Here is a 12,112-nt window from a genome sequence, read left to right as displayed (position 1 = left end):
ATACAAAGCCTTTGGTCTGTTATAAATACAGAGTTAAATGTGCTGCCTGTTGTGTATCTTTGCGTATAAACAATTCATGGGGCCAGTCTGAGAACTCCTCACCAACTCTTCATGGCTAGTGTGATCTTAAAGACCTTTGGTTGCATTTTCTCAAATGGTCACATTTCAGTTTTTGCAAATATTTAATCGTTATACCAGATCCAGACTGACTACTGTTGTTTCTTAACTGAAGCCCCTGTGTAACAACTCACCTATGATAAAGGCTGAAGCTGAATTATATGTCATCATAGAAACTCAAAATAAACAACAGACTTATTAAAAAGACATCAGATAAAAAGAAAGATGATCAATTTGGATTTTCTTAGACATGAGGAATGCCTAAAATCTCCACTCAAGACAGGCCTGCTGAAATCTAAATACAGATGATTCACCTACAGTGAACAACAGGTGACAAATCAGTCTTTTCTGGAAAACATCTAGAAAAAGAAAAGTCTGCTCAGGTTTGAAACATCATTCTTTGAGTGGATGAAACCAAGATCATCTTAAGGAAAGGACGGGCTTATCATTCAAAACATATCACATCATCTGTTAAACATGGTGGATGTGACTTGATGACACAGTTTGAACTGATCGATCAGTATTCTGCTAATTATCATTACAATTTACATATATATATATATATATATATATATATATATATATATATATATATTTTTTTATATAAGCTGTGCATTATGTGGGTAGAATTCATATACTTTATATGACCTTTAAATATATAACTATCCATGTATTTGACAATAAGGAAGATGATTATCATGAGAATGATAGGGGCGATCGTGGCTCAAGAGCTGGAAGTCATGTAATCGGAAGATTGCCGGTTCGAGCCCCGGCTTGGACAGTCTTGGTTGTTGTGTCCTTGGGCAAGACACTTCACCCGTTGCCTACTGGTGGTGGTCAGAGGGCCCGGTGGCGCCAGTATCCGGCTGTGGCTACAATGTAGCTTGCCATCACCAGTGTGTGAATGTGTTGGTGAATGGGTGGATGACTGGTTGTGTAGAGTCCTTAGGGACTAGAAAAGTGCTATACAAATACAGGCCATTTACCATTTACCATGAGAATAGGATGCCAATTATAACATTTACAGGGTGTTCCCTGCCTCTTGCCTTATAGTAGCTGGGATAGGCGCCAGTTCCCCCGTGACCCTGAACTGGATAAGAAGAGAATAGATGGATGGATAATGATTAAATAATGGTTATTATTGTTGTTAATAAATCATTTGAACATATTTTTCATTCCATTTTCTCTCTGTTTTTCTCAAGCTGGTTACTAACAAAAGTGACATACGTATTAGTTCTTGTCAAGCGTTATGTGTTACATATACTCACCTTCCCCATTATCCCCCTGTGCTAATGTCTGAAACAACGTGTTTTTATTACTGCAATATTAAAGATAAAACATTAAAAATGTGTGTAATGATCATTTGAAAGAAGATAAATGCAAAAGTGGCTTTATGCTAGGCTACAGATGGTAAAGATCCACAACGCAGCTGCAAAACAACCCAAAAATATCTGAAGACAAATAGATTGCTCTTAAGTGGCTGAGTCAATAACCTGATCACAAGCATGTTATTCATTTACTGAAGACAGAACAGAAGGCAGAAAGACTCACAAAGGAGCAACAAGTGAATGCAACTGCAGCAAAGGCCTGGCAGAGCATCTGAAGAGCGGAAACACAGTAGACAGCCTGAGTAATTCTAGTAAAGCTCTTATGAAGTTCCTATGATCCTGAAATGCAGAAAAAGCTGGTTATCTAATCATGTCAGCCTCTCAGTTCACAGCTAATGCAACTGTAAGATTTTAGTCTTACACCACCCCTTCACCTCCACACTTTATTTTTCATAATCACTCAATCCAAAAAGGCAAATAAATGAAACACATAAACCAAAACAGTGTCTTATGGACAACGACACAATGTGCACATTGTTAAACAAAAAATGATTAAAAAACGCAGCTCCCGATTGCTACCTCTGCTCTAACTCTGCTTTCACCACAACAAAGCAGCATCAGACTGTCACGCACATGCACAGGGGATGGGGTTTCTCGGTACTGCTCTCAGTTAAACGGCAAGAGATATCGTGTTTCTTGAAACTGCGGCTTAGATGACCTGATTTTAAGTCTTTTTTTTTTCTTTACAGGAAGCAGTGTGTACAGTATCTAGAGTACAAAATCAGTAAAGAAGGAAAAAAAAGAGGAGATGTTCATTTTGAGAACAAAAGATCAAATGCAAACTTGCAAATGTCTCTTCTTGTGAGCATTTTAACATCAGAAAGGAGTTTCAAGTATGTATGAAGAACACAGACACCTGACATGGATGTTAATGTTGCTGTTTCTGACAGGTAAATGCAGCACTTGTATCTTCTTTAATGTTTTACAAGAATGCTAAATGATTACAGCTATCGAGTGAATCTGTCTTTTTTAGGTGTTCTCTGCAATATGTGGAAAGTGAAGCATCAGCAGCGTCTTATTTGTGCAGTCAAAGGCTCCTCAGTCATTTTTCTTTGTTCATTTCAAAATCCTGACAACCAAACAGTGAGGGTCCTGTGGGGTCACCTACAGCCTGCTACTTTAAAGGCTCGCTTAATTTCTAGCAGTTTACGAACTCTTTTCACAAGATTCCAGTACATCGGAAACACATATCACAATTGTTCTTTGAAAATACACCAGGTGGAGTGTAGTGATGTAGGGAGATACTTTGTCAGATTTAACACCATGTCTAATAGACCTCATGAAGAAAATGCCCCAGTTGGTAAGTTTTTGTTGCTGCTGTTGTTGTTCTTTAAATAAATAAAAGCTTTTAACAGTTAAGATTAAAGTGTCGCTTTGCTTTTTCAGATTTGACTATTTTTATGTCAAAACCTTCTGTAAAGGAAGCAATAAGGGAAGGCGACTCTGTAAATCTCACCTGCATGAACAGTTGTGATGGTGGTAAGATTTCATCTGCGTACACCTGGTTTAAGAATGGAGAGCCATTACACGAAGGAGCAGCTCTTTATTTAAGAAACGTGTCCCCTACAACCTCTGGAAACTACACTTGTTCTCTAAAAACACACTTAGGATCAACTTCAAGAGTCCTGGGTATAGATGTTGAATGTGAGTACAAGACACAAGATCAGTACTTTAAGGTAAAAAGGAATAATTAATGATGCTGAAATAGTAATGAGTAATGATCTCCTACATTCTGCCTTTTAGCATCTTAAATCTCTGAACTGTTTATAGCATTGAATAACCTGATAATGGGAAATGTCTAAGAATTATTAGTGAGAAGTAGATCAGTGAATTACACTATTTATACTGTTATATAGTCATTGAGGTATTACATCACAGAAATGCACGGGGGCTTTTAATGACTGTCTAATTGGTATGATATTTCTGCTCAAGCTTCTGGGACTTATTTTAAAAAATAACACATACGCAAACTAGCTTTAATGTGCACACTAAAATACATTAATTCTGATGCAAATATTCTCATGCAATATTTATTTAGTCTTAATTAAAACTTCAGTCTTTTCTTATTATAAGCTAAACTGCTATTGTTACCTACACATAACAGATCTAAGCTGGATGTGAACCCCGGTCTCTAGCGTGAGAGCCGTGGGCTTTATATGCTGCCATCAGTTCTAGTCACCTACTGCTGACTCATAGGGAGTTGAGAAATGTGCAATTACGTCCAAGGATGATTTCTGGATAATTACACAGTTTTTGTGACTTTGTCACTGCACACCAGCACAGTGGGTTTTAAATTAAACAGGCAAGATGTGATCAAAGTCCAGATATTCAGCTTTAAATTAAGGATCTGGAGGTTAGTGTACTCCTAGTGCTTGAAAAATTGGGAAGGTTGCTTCTTATGTGGTCCTTTGCATATTTCTAAATTTTCACAATGATAACTGACAACGATAACGCCCAAATAATAAAATTAATTTTCAGATGGCCCTAGGAACACCACAGTGCTTGTCCAACCACCTTTGGGGGCAGACCCTGGCAGCGACTTTACCCTGATTTGCAGCAGTCATGCAAACCCCCCCCCCGTGGAGAATTATACGTGGTTCAGAATAGCTGCAGGTGATTCTGTAAATGTTGGACATCAGCCAGTGTTCCACCCTAGGGACAGTGACCAGTATTTATGCAGTGTCACCAACAAACACGGAAGTCAAAACTCTTCTGTTGTCACTTTAAACATTAAAAGTAAGTAGGTTTGAGTGGCTGGTGCTATTGGATGCTTTCTGACTCGTATCAATAACCATTAAAAGTTTGCTTGGCTCTGGCATTACTGAATTAAAACAATGAATTTGTTTCACAGAAAACTGGCCAATGTTTTGGGGATACGTACTTGTCATTGTAACAGTTGCTGTAGTTCTGATTGTGACCACTTTTATTGCTGTTAGAAGGTGAGTGTTACCTAATTTTGAAATGTCACTAATTTTGTAACACATCGCCTAAATTCTGTTTATCTTTCAGACTTAACAAAAAGCAAATGAGGTCACCGGTGGAAAGTGGTGAGAAAGAATCGCAGGTGCTACTATTACTGCTGGACAATCATTAATTAATAACAGAAGTTCAAATTTAGAGTTCAGTAGAAAAAAATGAAGATTGTTGTTAATTGTGCGTTGCTTCTTTGTGACTTTATCTAGAACACAGGTCGTGTCAGCAGGCTCTCAATGTGTGATGATAACCAACCACAACATCAGGATCAGAGTGAAGGAGAAACCACTGAAATCGTCTACGTGGCTGTTTACTTCCACAACAAAAGAAAGCCAAACGCGTGAGATATTTCAACAATATAAGATAAAAATATATTATTTATTGTACTGGAGGAACATGCTGATAGAATGTATTACGTGCAGGGAGCAGCAGAAGAACACCCAAAGTGAAGATGTCATTTACAGCACAGTTTGCAGGTAAGACTCAGACAGTATACCACTACTACTACTACTAATAATGATAGTAATAATAACGATAATATGGGAAATTGTGTATCTGTCAGGAGCTATGGACACTTCATTCTGTTACATGCTGTCATTTCTGTATCATTACTTAGACCAGTTTGTGCAGCTTTGAACCACCCACAGAACCGACAGGAGGCAGCTGGCCCAATATATGCCTCGCCTAAAAGAAAGCAGCCTCCATATACTGAAGAGGGAGCCTGTTTGTTAAAGGGGTCAAAGTTCTAGTGACTTCACACTGGGTGAACTTGTGAGGAGAGGAACAGTGACCTGCCCACTCTCCCATACTGCCCATTCATGTCCCAAGATTTGATGTTGGGGTTCGAGATCTTCTGCTTGATTCCAGCTCCAGGTTGAATTCTTTGTCATTCTATATTATTTATTATTTTAGTATGTTGTGAGTACTGTATTTTATTTATGCATTCCCCCCATTTTTCACTATTGTTAATGCTCGGCATTCTCTTGTGTTAGCATTAACTTCGGTGTTTGTCTTGTTTGTTCTCTTTTCTGTTTTACTGGTTTTACTGCTTCCTATCTGTCCTCACCTGATTTCCTGTTGTGTAATCCCTAATCAGCCCTTGGTGTGTATGTATATTCCTTTGCTGTGTTGTGTCGGTCTTGTTCAGTTACGTTCCTGATGGTACGCTGTACTGTTCTAGTCTCCTTTGTGCCTTTTGGATTTTGCTATTTGGAGTTCCTTTTTAAACCATTTTGTATTGGATTTATTTCCTCCATTAAAGCTCACTTTCTGTTGAACATTATGTCTCCTGCGATTGGGTCTTCAATTACTCAAACAACACAATTTTAGATCTGAGGTAGCAGGTCACAGGGGGAATTTAGAAAGAAGAAGAAGGAGGTGTTTTCACATTACTGTAATGAACTCCAGTGGATAATAGTAATCAGAGGCAGTACTATACTGTCAATATTCCATTAGTATGTGATGTATAATGCAAAGAAAAAGAAAACAGACAAATGAAGTAGGAAAGAAAAGTAAAGAGCAGTGTGTGAATGCTTTTTTAAAAGAACTACAAATTGTTCTTGTCTATGATTCGACTTAAAGAGACAACAGTGACAAATTCTCAGAAGTTCTTAAACTTCAAGAACTCCGCCACTCACCTCAATTATAGAAATTCTCTGCAGTTCAGATCGGTTTGTCACTGTGGACATGATCAGTCAGTGCGTTCATCTATCAGTGGACTGACCTCCTTACCCAGGGTAGGAGGCAGGGTCAGAACCTAATGTGACCCATGTGGCCTATGGATTGTGGTAGGAAGTCAGAAAGACCTACACAGACACAGAGAGAACATAGAAACTCCACACAGAAAAGCCTCAGTGCGGATTTAAAACACGGATCTGTGCACCATGCCACTGCTTGCCTTCATGCATTATAAGATAATGTGAATAAAACACTGTAATGGCACATTACATGCATCAACATCAAACCTAGCAATAATGGCTGTGCACGTGAGTCGTTTCCCATTTTTCCCACAGAGGGGTTCATATTATAAATTTGCTGTGAAATCTGTTCATTGTTGTGTGATATGAGTGTTAGCTGTTAATCAGTGGTGGGCAGTAAAACGTCTGGTGACATGCATGAGATTCAAGAGAATGAATCGTTATGTTCCAGCAACATTTGGTTAGAAAAGAAGAGCAGAGAAAAAAAAAACAAACATACCACAGCGCCTCTGATGCTGCTACATGGTTTCATATGCTCTCTTCTAAACCTTAGATGTTGACTGCATCTGTGGTTTGCATGACCAGATGGCACCTACCATGTAGAAAGTAGCGCATAGCAGACAAAGAAGATAAAGGACAAAGTCACTTTTTCTCTGTCCGTTCGTGATAACTTTAAGTGATTTTAAACTTTATGCTTGTGTAACTTAAAAAAGCTCCAACATGTGCACTGAACACATCACCCTAAAATTGACACTAACACTGTTCTTTGGAGGTAAGTACGACATTTATTTCTTATTTTAAGGGAATTTCGAAATGTTTAAGCAAAAGAAAATTAAGATTAATGCTTCTGTTCCAGGTGTTCTCTGCAGTAAGTGGAAGGTAGAGTATCAACAGCCTCATATGTGTGTAGTGAAAGGATCATCTGTTGTCATTCTTTGTTCATTTTCCTATCCTGACAAACACATAGTACAGGAAGTCATGTGGGGACACAAAAATATTTTTGCAGGTCCGTTCATTTATCACAGTGGCTCAAATAATAGCTCTTCGTGATTTCAGTATGTTGGTAACAAACGGAATAACTGTTCACTGCAAATACACCAAGTGGAGCACAGTGATGAAGGAAAATATGCCTTTAGATTTATAACCAACTCCACAAATGGCCAATGGACTGGAAAAAGTGGGTCAACACTAAAAATCGTTGGTAAGATTTAATTTTGGTTTTCTTTTTAAAGAATTTCGACTCCCCTTTGCTGTTTAATCTGACAAGGTCGAAACATAAGTTATTCATTTCTCTCATAGATTTTAACATTTCCATGACGAAACTCAAAAGACACGAATCAATCCAGGAAGGCGACTCTGTGAATCTTACTTGCACAGACAGATGTGATGTTGGCAACTTCTCATCTGTCTTCATCTGGTTTAAGAATGGAGAACACCTGCAGGATGGACGAGTGCTGCAATTAAGAAATGTTTCCTTCACAAACTCTGGAAACTACACTTGTTCTCTAAAAACAGGCACAGGAACAACTTCAGGAGTCCTACATGTTGATGTTGAATGTGAGTATTGTATAGCGATGTTTTAAACCTTACATACTGCTTAGGCCAAATTTGACCCATTTTGACATTTGACCTGAGCAACAATACCAGAGATGTGATTCTTTCAGCTTGAAATTGGATGACTTTTGCAAAAATGACCCAAACTATTACAAAGTTGAAAGTTTTTCTACAGTTCAGCCATGACAGTGTTATGAGAACTGTTACTGTTCACATCACATTTGCCCAGGTTCCCAGAGATAGGTGCCTGCTGGCTTTTGAATTGTAATGGACTCGTTAAACAGTGAAATAGCAAAACAGCATAGGAGTGATCAAATAGGATGTGCATAATAAGATAATTCAGAGGGTCATAGATGTGCGGCAGATAAAATCTTTGAAATTTACAGAATAAAATGCTTTATAAATGTAAGGTTAAAGCATGAATTGTAGTTAAAAGCATTTTAAATCATTGACTAAATGTTGCAAAATCTAACAGATACACAGTCCTTACTCTCTAAAACTTAAATTAAGAATGAATGATTCATTTACTAATGCCAAGTGGCTGTTTGTGCATTCAAATACTCTGAAGACATATGAGCAGTATGTAAGAGTTAAGCATGGAAACATTGTTCTTTACTGCAACACATTAAATATTTCCTCACAATTTAGATACCAAAATAATGAATCTGATTTATGTAAGATGATTTCACTAATGACTTTATTTTAGATGGCCCCAGGAACACATCAGTTTCTGTCACACCATCAACAGAGACCCTGATCTGCCACAGCCATGCAAATCCAGCAGTGGAGAACTATACCTGGTTTAAAATATATAATGATCACATTTCAGCAGCAGGACACCAACGTGAACTACATTTGAAGAAGGATTTTCAGGATGATCACAACTATTTCTGCATGGCTACAAACAAATACGGGAGTCACAACTCCTCTACAGTGCTGTTAAGGGGCAAAGGTAAATAGATTTATGTTCCAAACACTGTGGCTTGTGCAGACGCAGCTTTGCAAAGAAGAGTCTGCCCTTGGAAACCCTTCCAAACAAACCGTACTTGTTCAGTCTTTTTTACTTTAACGTGCAACATCCATGTTTCCTCAGTGTACTGGTGGACAGGCACCAGAGATCAGATTGCTATCTGTACTTCTATTGCTGCACTCCTCATTGTGGTCACTGTTGTTGCCATCAGAAGGTAAAGTGTATTTATATTTGTTACAGCTCACACATGCAACAATAAAGTGATGGAAATCTCTTCTTTCAGACAGTGCACAAAAAGGACAGAGTCACAAGAAAATGAAAATGAGGTAAACATGCAGATGGCGCTACAATTAAGCTTACTGGTTGTGTTGTTTTTTTTCTTAATGCAGAGGTTAGCTCATTATGAGGTTGCCTAATAAGTTAGTTTATTGAAGAAACCCATTTATAGTTTACCCAAGTTATTCGCAAGTTATTTTGTGTTGTCTGACTGAGTACAATTCACCAAGCAGGAAACTTATATATGTGTTCTTTGATGTCTTATTAATTATTGTATCTAGAATACGGACTACTGCAACTATCCCGTGGTTGACATGAGCCAGTCACAAGAGGAACAAGTCATGCACTCAACGATCGTTTTTAAAAGCAAAACAAAAGCATGCGTGTGAGCTATCCCTGCAGCTTCAACATATTATTCAACTTGTGCTGCATTTTTCACTGATCCACTATGTCATCAGCAGGGAGCAAAAGATGGACTCAACTAAGGATGATGATTGTACCATTTACAGCACACTGTACAGGTAAAGTTCAACAAGAACAAATTTCATAAATCACAGTTCAGCTCCAGACAATAGTGTAGGGCACAAATTGGACAACATCAATCAATCAATCAATCAAACAAACAAACAAAGTGAACAATGGCAAAAATGACTCTGCTGCCATCCTTCTTGTATGCTGTGTCTGAGTCAGTGGAAACCCCCACCCTGAACACAAGCTTTTGTACTGCTGTCTGTTTAGTGGTTTCTACTTATCGCGGTAATGGACCTGCCCAAAATGAAAGCGATGTACCAAAGTGCAGCTATTTGGCTGAAACACCAATTTTGGGTGTTTAAGTCAGATACTTGAACTCAACTTCAATTTTGTCCAGACTCGAGAAAGCTAAACAGCATTTCCTGTTTCGATCCTTATCCCTTGCCTTTCATTGATGAGCTGCTGGAAAGACTAGGAAAGGCCAGATACATCACAACCTTAGATTTGTGTAAATATTACTGGCAAGTGCATTTAGAATACACAGCCTTTCCGATTCCAGGAATAGGTTTATTTCATTGCAGTGTTTTACCCTTTGGTCTCCATGGGGCACCCTTAACTTTTTAAAGGTTAATGGATATAATCGTTAAGCCTACCTGATGTGGTGATTTACAGTGACTCGTGGGAGGAACACCTACAACATCTAAAGGTGGTGATGGCAAAGATCCAGTGAGCTGGTTTGATCTGAGTGACTTTAACCTAACATTTTGCTTGCACATTGGTCCACAAAGGAGTGTTCAGCACTCATTTTACATCATTTAAGACCCACTATAGGGGAGTTGTGGAAAAACTTAGAGCTAACAACTAACACCTAACAACTCGAGATACTTTTTTTTTTTTTTTTTTTTAACCCTGATGAGCAGCCACAGTACAGTGTGAAATACTACTACACATAATTGGGTTATTCTGCCCTCTGTTGAAAATGTAAGAGCATAGCATGAGCTTGGGTTCAGATTTTTGACTAATATGACTCAAAGACATTCAAAATAAATCTCTCTTCAGTAGGTGAGTGGGTGTCCTGTGAGAGCTATGGAGAGGCACAGCTCATAACAGGACTAAAGGTCATTCCACAGGCAACACAGGACACTCAGTGTAACAATAAACATATGCAGTTTGAGCATGTTGGCCTTTACTGAGAATTTACTGTAACATGATGGTGTGGATCGGTTTCATTTTTCACTGCATATTCCTTTCTTATCAGCTTATAAATGTTACAAACTAAACAGCTGTTTTTTATGACTTTAAATATTTGTTTTCAGCCATCACCCAGTGCCTGCAGGAGCCTGCATGTAGACTTCAAATGTCAGCGGAACAAACCTGCTGTGTTGAGGGCCACTTATTCTGATGCATGAAAGGATCTGCTGCTCCAGTGCTACTTTCATGAGTGTTTTGCTGTTAAACAAATAAATAAATCTGTCAAATGTGACAGATTGCAGAATTCCATTCAGTTTGGAATGTTTTTTATGAAGTTTCCTAAAAGATTTAAAGCCAGCCTCCCCCCCCTCTCCTTTTCTTAACAGTCTCAAACTTTTACACATTATGGGCACATTTCCAGGAGTTTGTAACTGCAGCATGCTTATTTCCTCCTGCTGGTCACACAGAGCATGTCTATTGAGCAGTTTGTCCTTGCCTAAAGGCAATAGGAAAGTACAATGTAATGACAAACAAACACCATCACATGGCAACTGACCGCATGTGACCAACCCCATTTTAGCTGTTTTTCCTGTACAATTATTGTGTAATATAATCGGTTTTTGTACATTTCAGATGCTGAAATATAAACTGTAGCAAACAAATGAACTTTATTTTTTAATCACAATCTGTGAAAAAAAAAAAAAATTTTTAATTAAGATGTTTAATATGTTGCATCCACAGGTTGTGCCATAAGATACTTTTTCATAAACTTCATTTATGCTAAGAAAAAAATAAGGTGAGTTTAAATCACTTTACAGCACATGCACCCATGCACTCAAGTACCCCTAGAAGAGGTCGTTTGTCTCTAGTTCAACTTGTGCTTTCATTACCTATGAATGAAAACCAGCTTAGTCAGAGGCAAAAGAAACCCCGATTTTATTAGTGATTATAGAAGTAAACTTAGCTCACGCCCATTTCTGACAAAACGAAACTTTAGTAGATACGGAAACGAGGGGACAGCAGGTCTTGGACGTGTCTTTGACGGCTGCGTAGTGGGACCAGCAGAGATGATTTGCAGGCTTTCTCCTTTTTGCAGCACAGAAGAGAAGGTAGGAAGGCGGCTCAGGTCGGCTGTTATTTATTTATTGTTATGAGCATTGGGTGACTGTCACAATGTCAGAATTTCCGTTGTGACACAGTAGGAATAAACTCATCCTAATAACAGAATTAGCTATCAGACTGCGCTGCCTTGGGCCAGGTCTGTCTGGCTCCAGCTGGGTTACGGGGTAATGAAGTTTGGTTGACGTTCGTTCTTTCTAATAGTATCTCCGTTTATTATTGAGAGTGAATCAGAGCTAACTGCCCAAGCTAATGTTAGCTGCGCAGCTCATTAGGCTGGCTGCTTCGGGGAAGCTAGTTAGCAGAGTCGCTACTTAATTTTAGCAATAGTGCTCTCTGTAGTGTGACTAAGAGCT

At 38.5% G+C, this 12,112-nt stretch overlaps 3 protein-coding genes across 3 annotated transcripts in view; all 3 read left to right on the top strand.

The window, feature by feature from the left end:
- The first annotated feature begins 2,106 nt into the window (after positions 1–2,106).
- On the top strand, positions 2,107–5,701 carry LOC146576196 (sialic acid-binding Ig-like lectin 7). Its single transcript, XM_085272634.1, has 9 exons — positions 2,107–2,395; positions 2,479–2,805; positions 2,892–3,149; positions 3,984–4,241; positions 4,357–4,444; positions 4,515–4,569; positions 4,688–4,818; positions 4,901–4,954; positions 5,095–5,701. Exons 1-9 carry the CDS (start codon positions 2,341–2,343, stop codon positions 5,225–5,227), a joined length of 1,359 nt encoding a protein of 452 aa, XP_085128760.1. The 5' UTR covers positions 2,107–2,340; the 3' UTR covers positions 5,228–5,701.
- A 750-nt stretch (positions 5,702–6,451) lies between these two features.
- LOC146576195 (B-cell receptor CD22-like) lies at positions 6,452–10,176 on the top strand. The gene is made up of 6 exons (XM_085272518.1): positions 6,452–6,463; positions 7,232–7,372; positions 7,456–7,732; positions 8,436–8,681; positions 8,823–8,913; positions 10,119–10,176. Exons 1-6 carry the CDS (start codon positions 6,452–6,454, stop codon positions 10,174–10,176), a joined length of 825 nt encoding a protein of 274 aa, XP_085128644.1.
- Positions 10,177–11,597: 1,421 nt separating this feature from the next.
- LOC146576193 (E3 ubiquitin-protein ligase rnf213-alpha-like) overlaps positions 11,598–12,112 on the top strand; it is a 44,781-nt gene continuing 44,266 nt past the window's right edge. The window contains exon 1 of the mRNA XM_085271273.1: positions 11,598–11,746. The gene's annotated coding sequence lies outside the window, so the exon portion shown is untranslated. The remainder of the gene's footprint in view (positions 11,747–12,112) is intronic.

Source organism: Mchenga conophoros, linkage group LG4, assembly GCF_057382185.1.
Source record: "Mchenga conophoros isolate Kocher_MC1m ecotype Shallow Benthic linkage group LG4, M_conophoros_male_GT1.1, whole genome shotgun sequence".
NCBI lineage: Eukaryota > Metazoa > Chordata > Actinopteri > Cichliformes > Cichlidae > Mchenga > Mchenga conophoros.
Note: the sequence above shows the minus strand (reverse complement) of the source record. Positions and strands in the feature narration are given on the sequence as shown.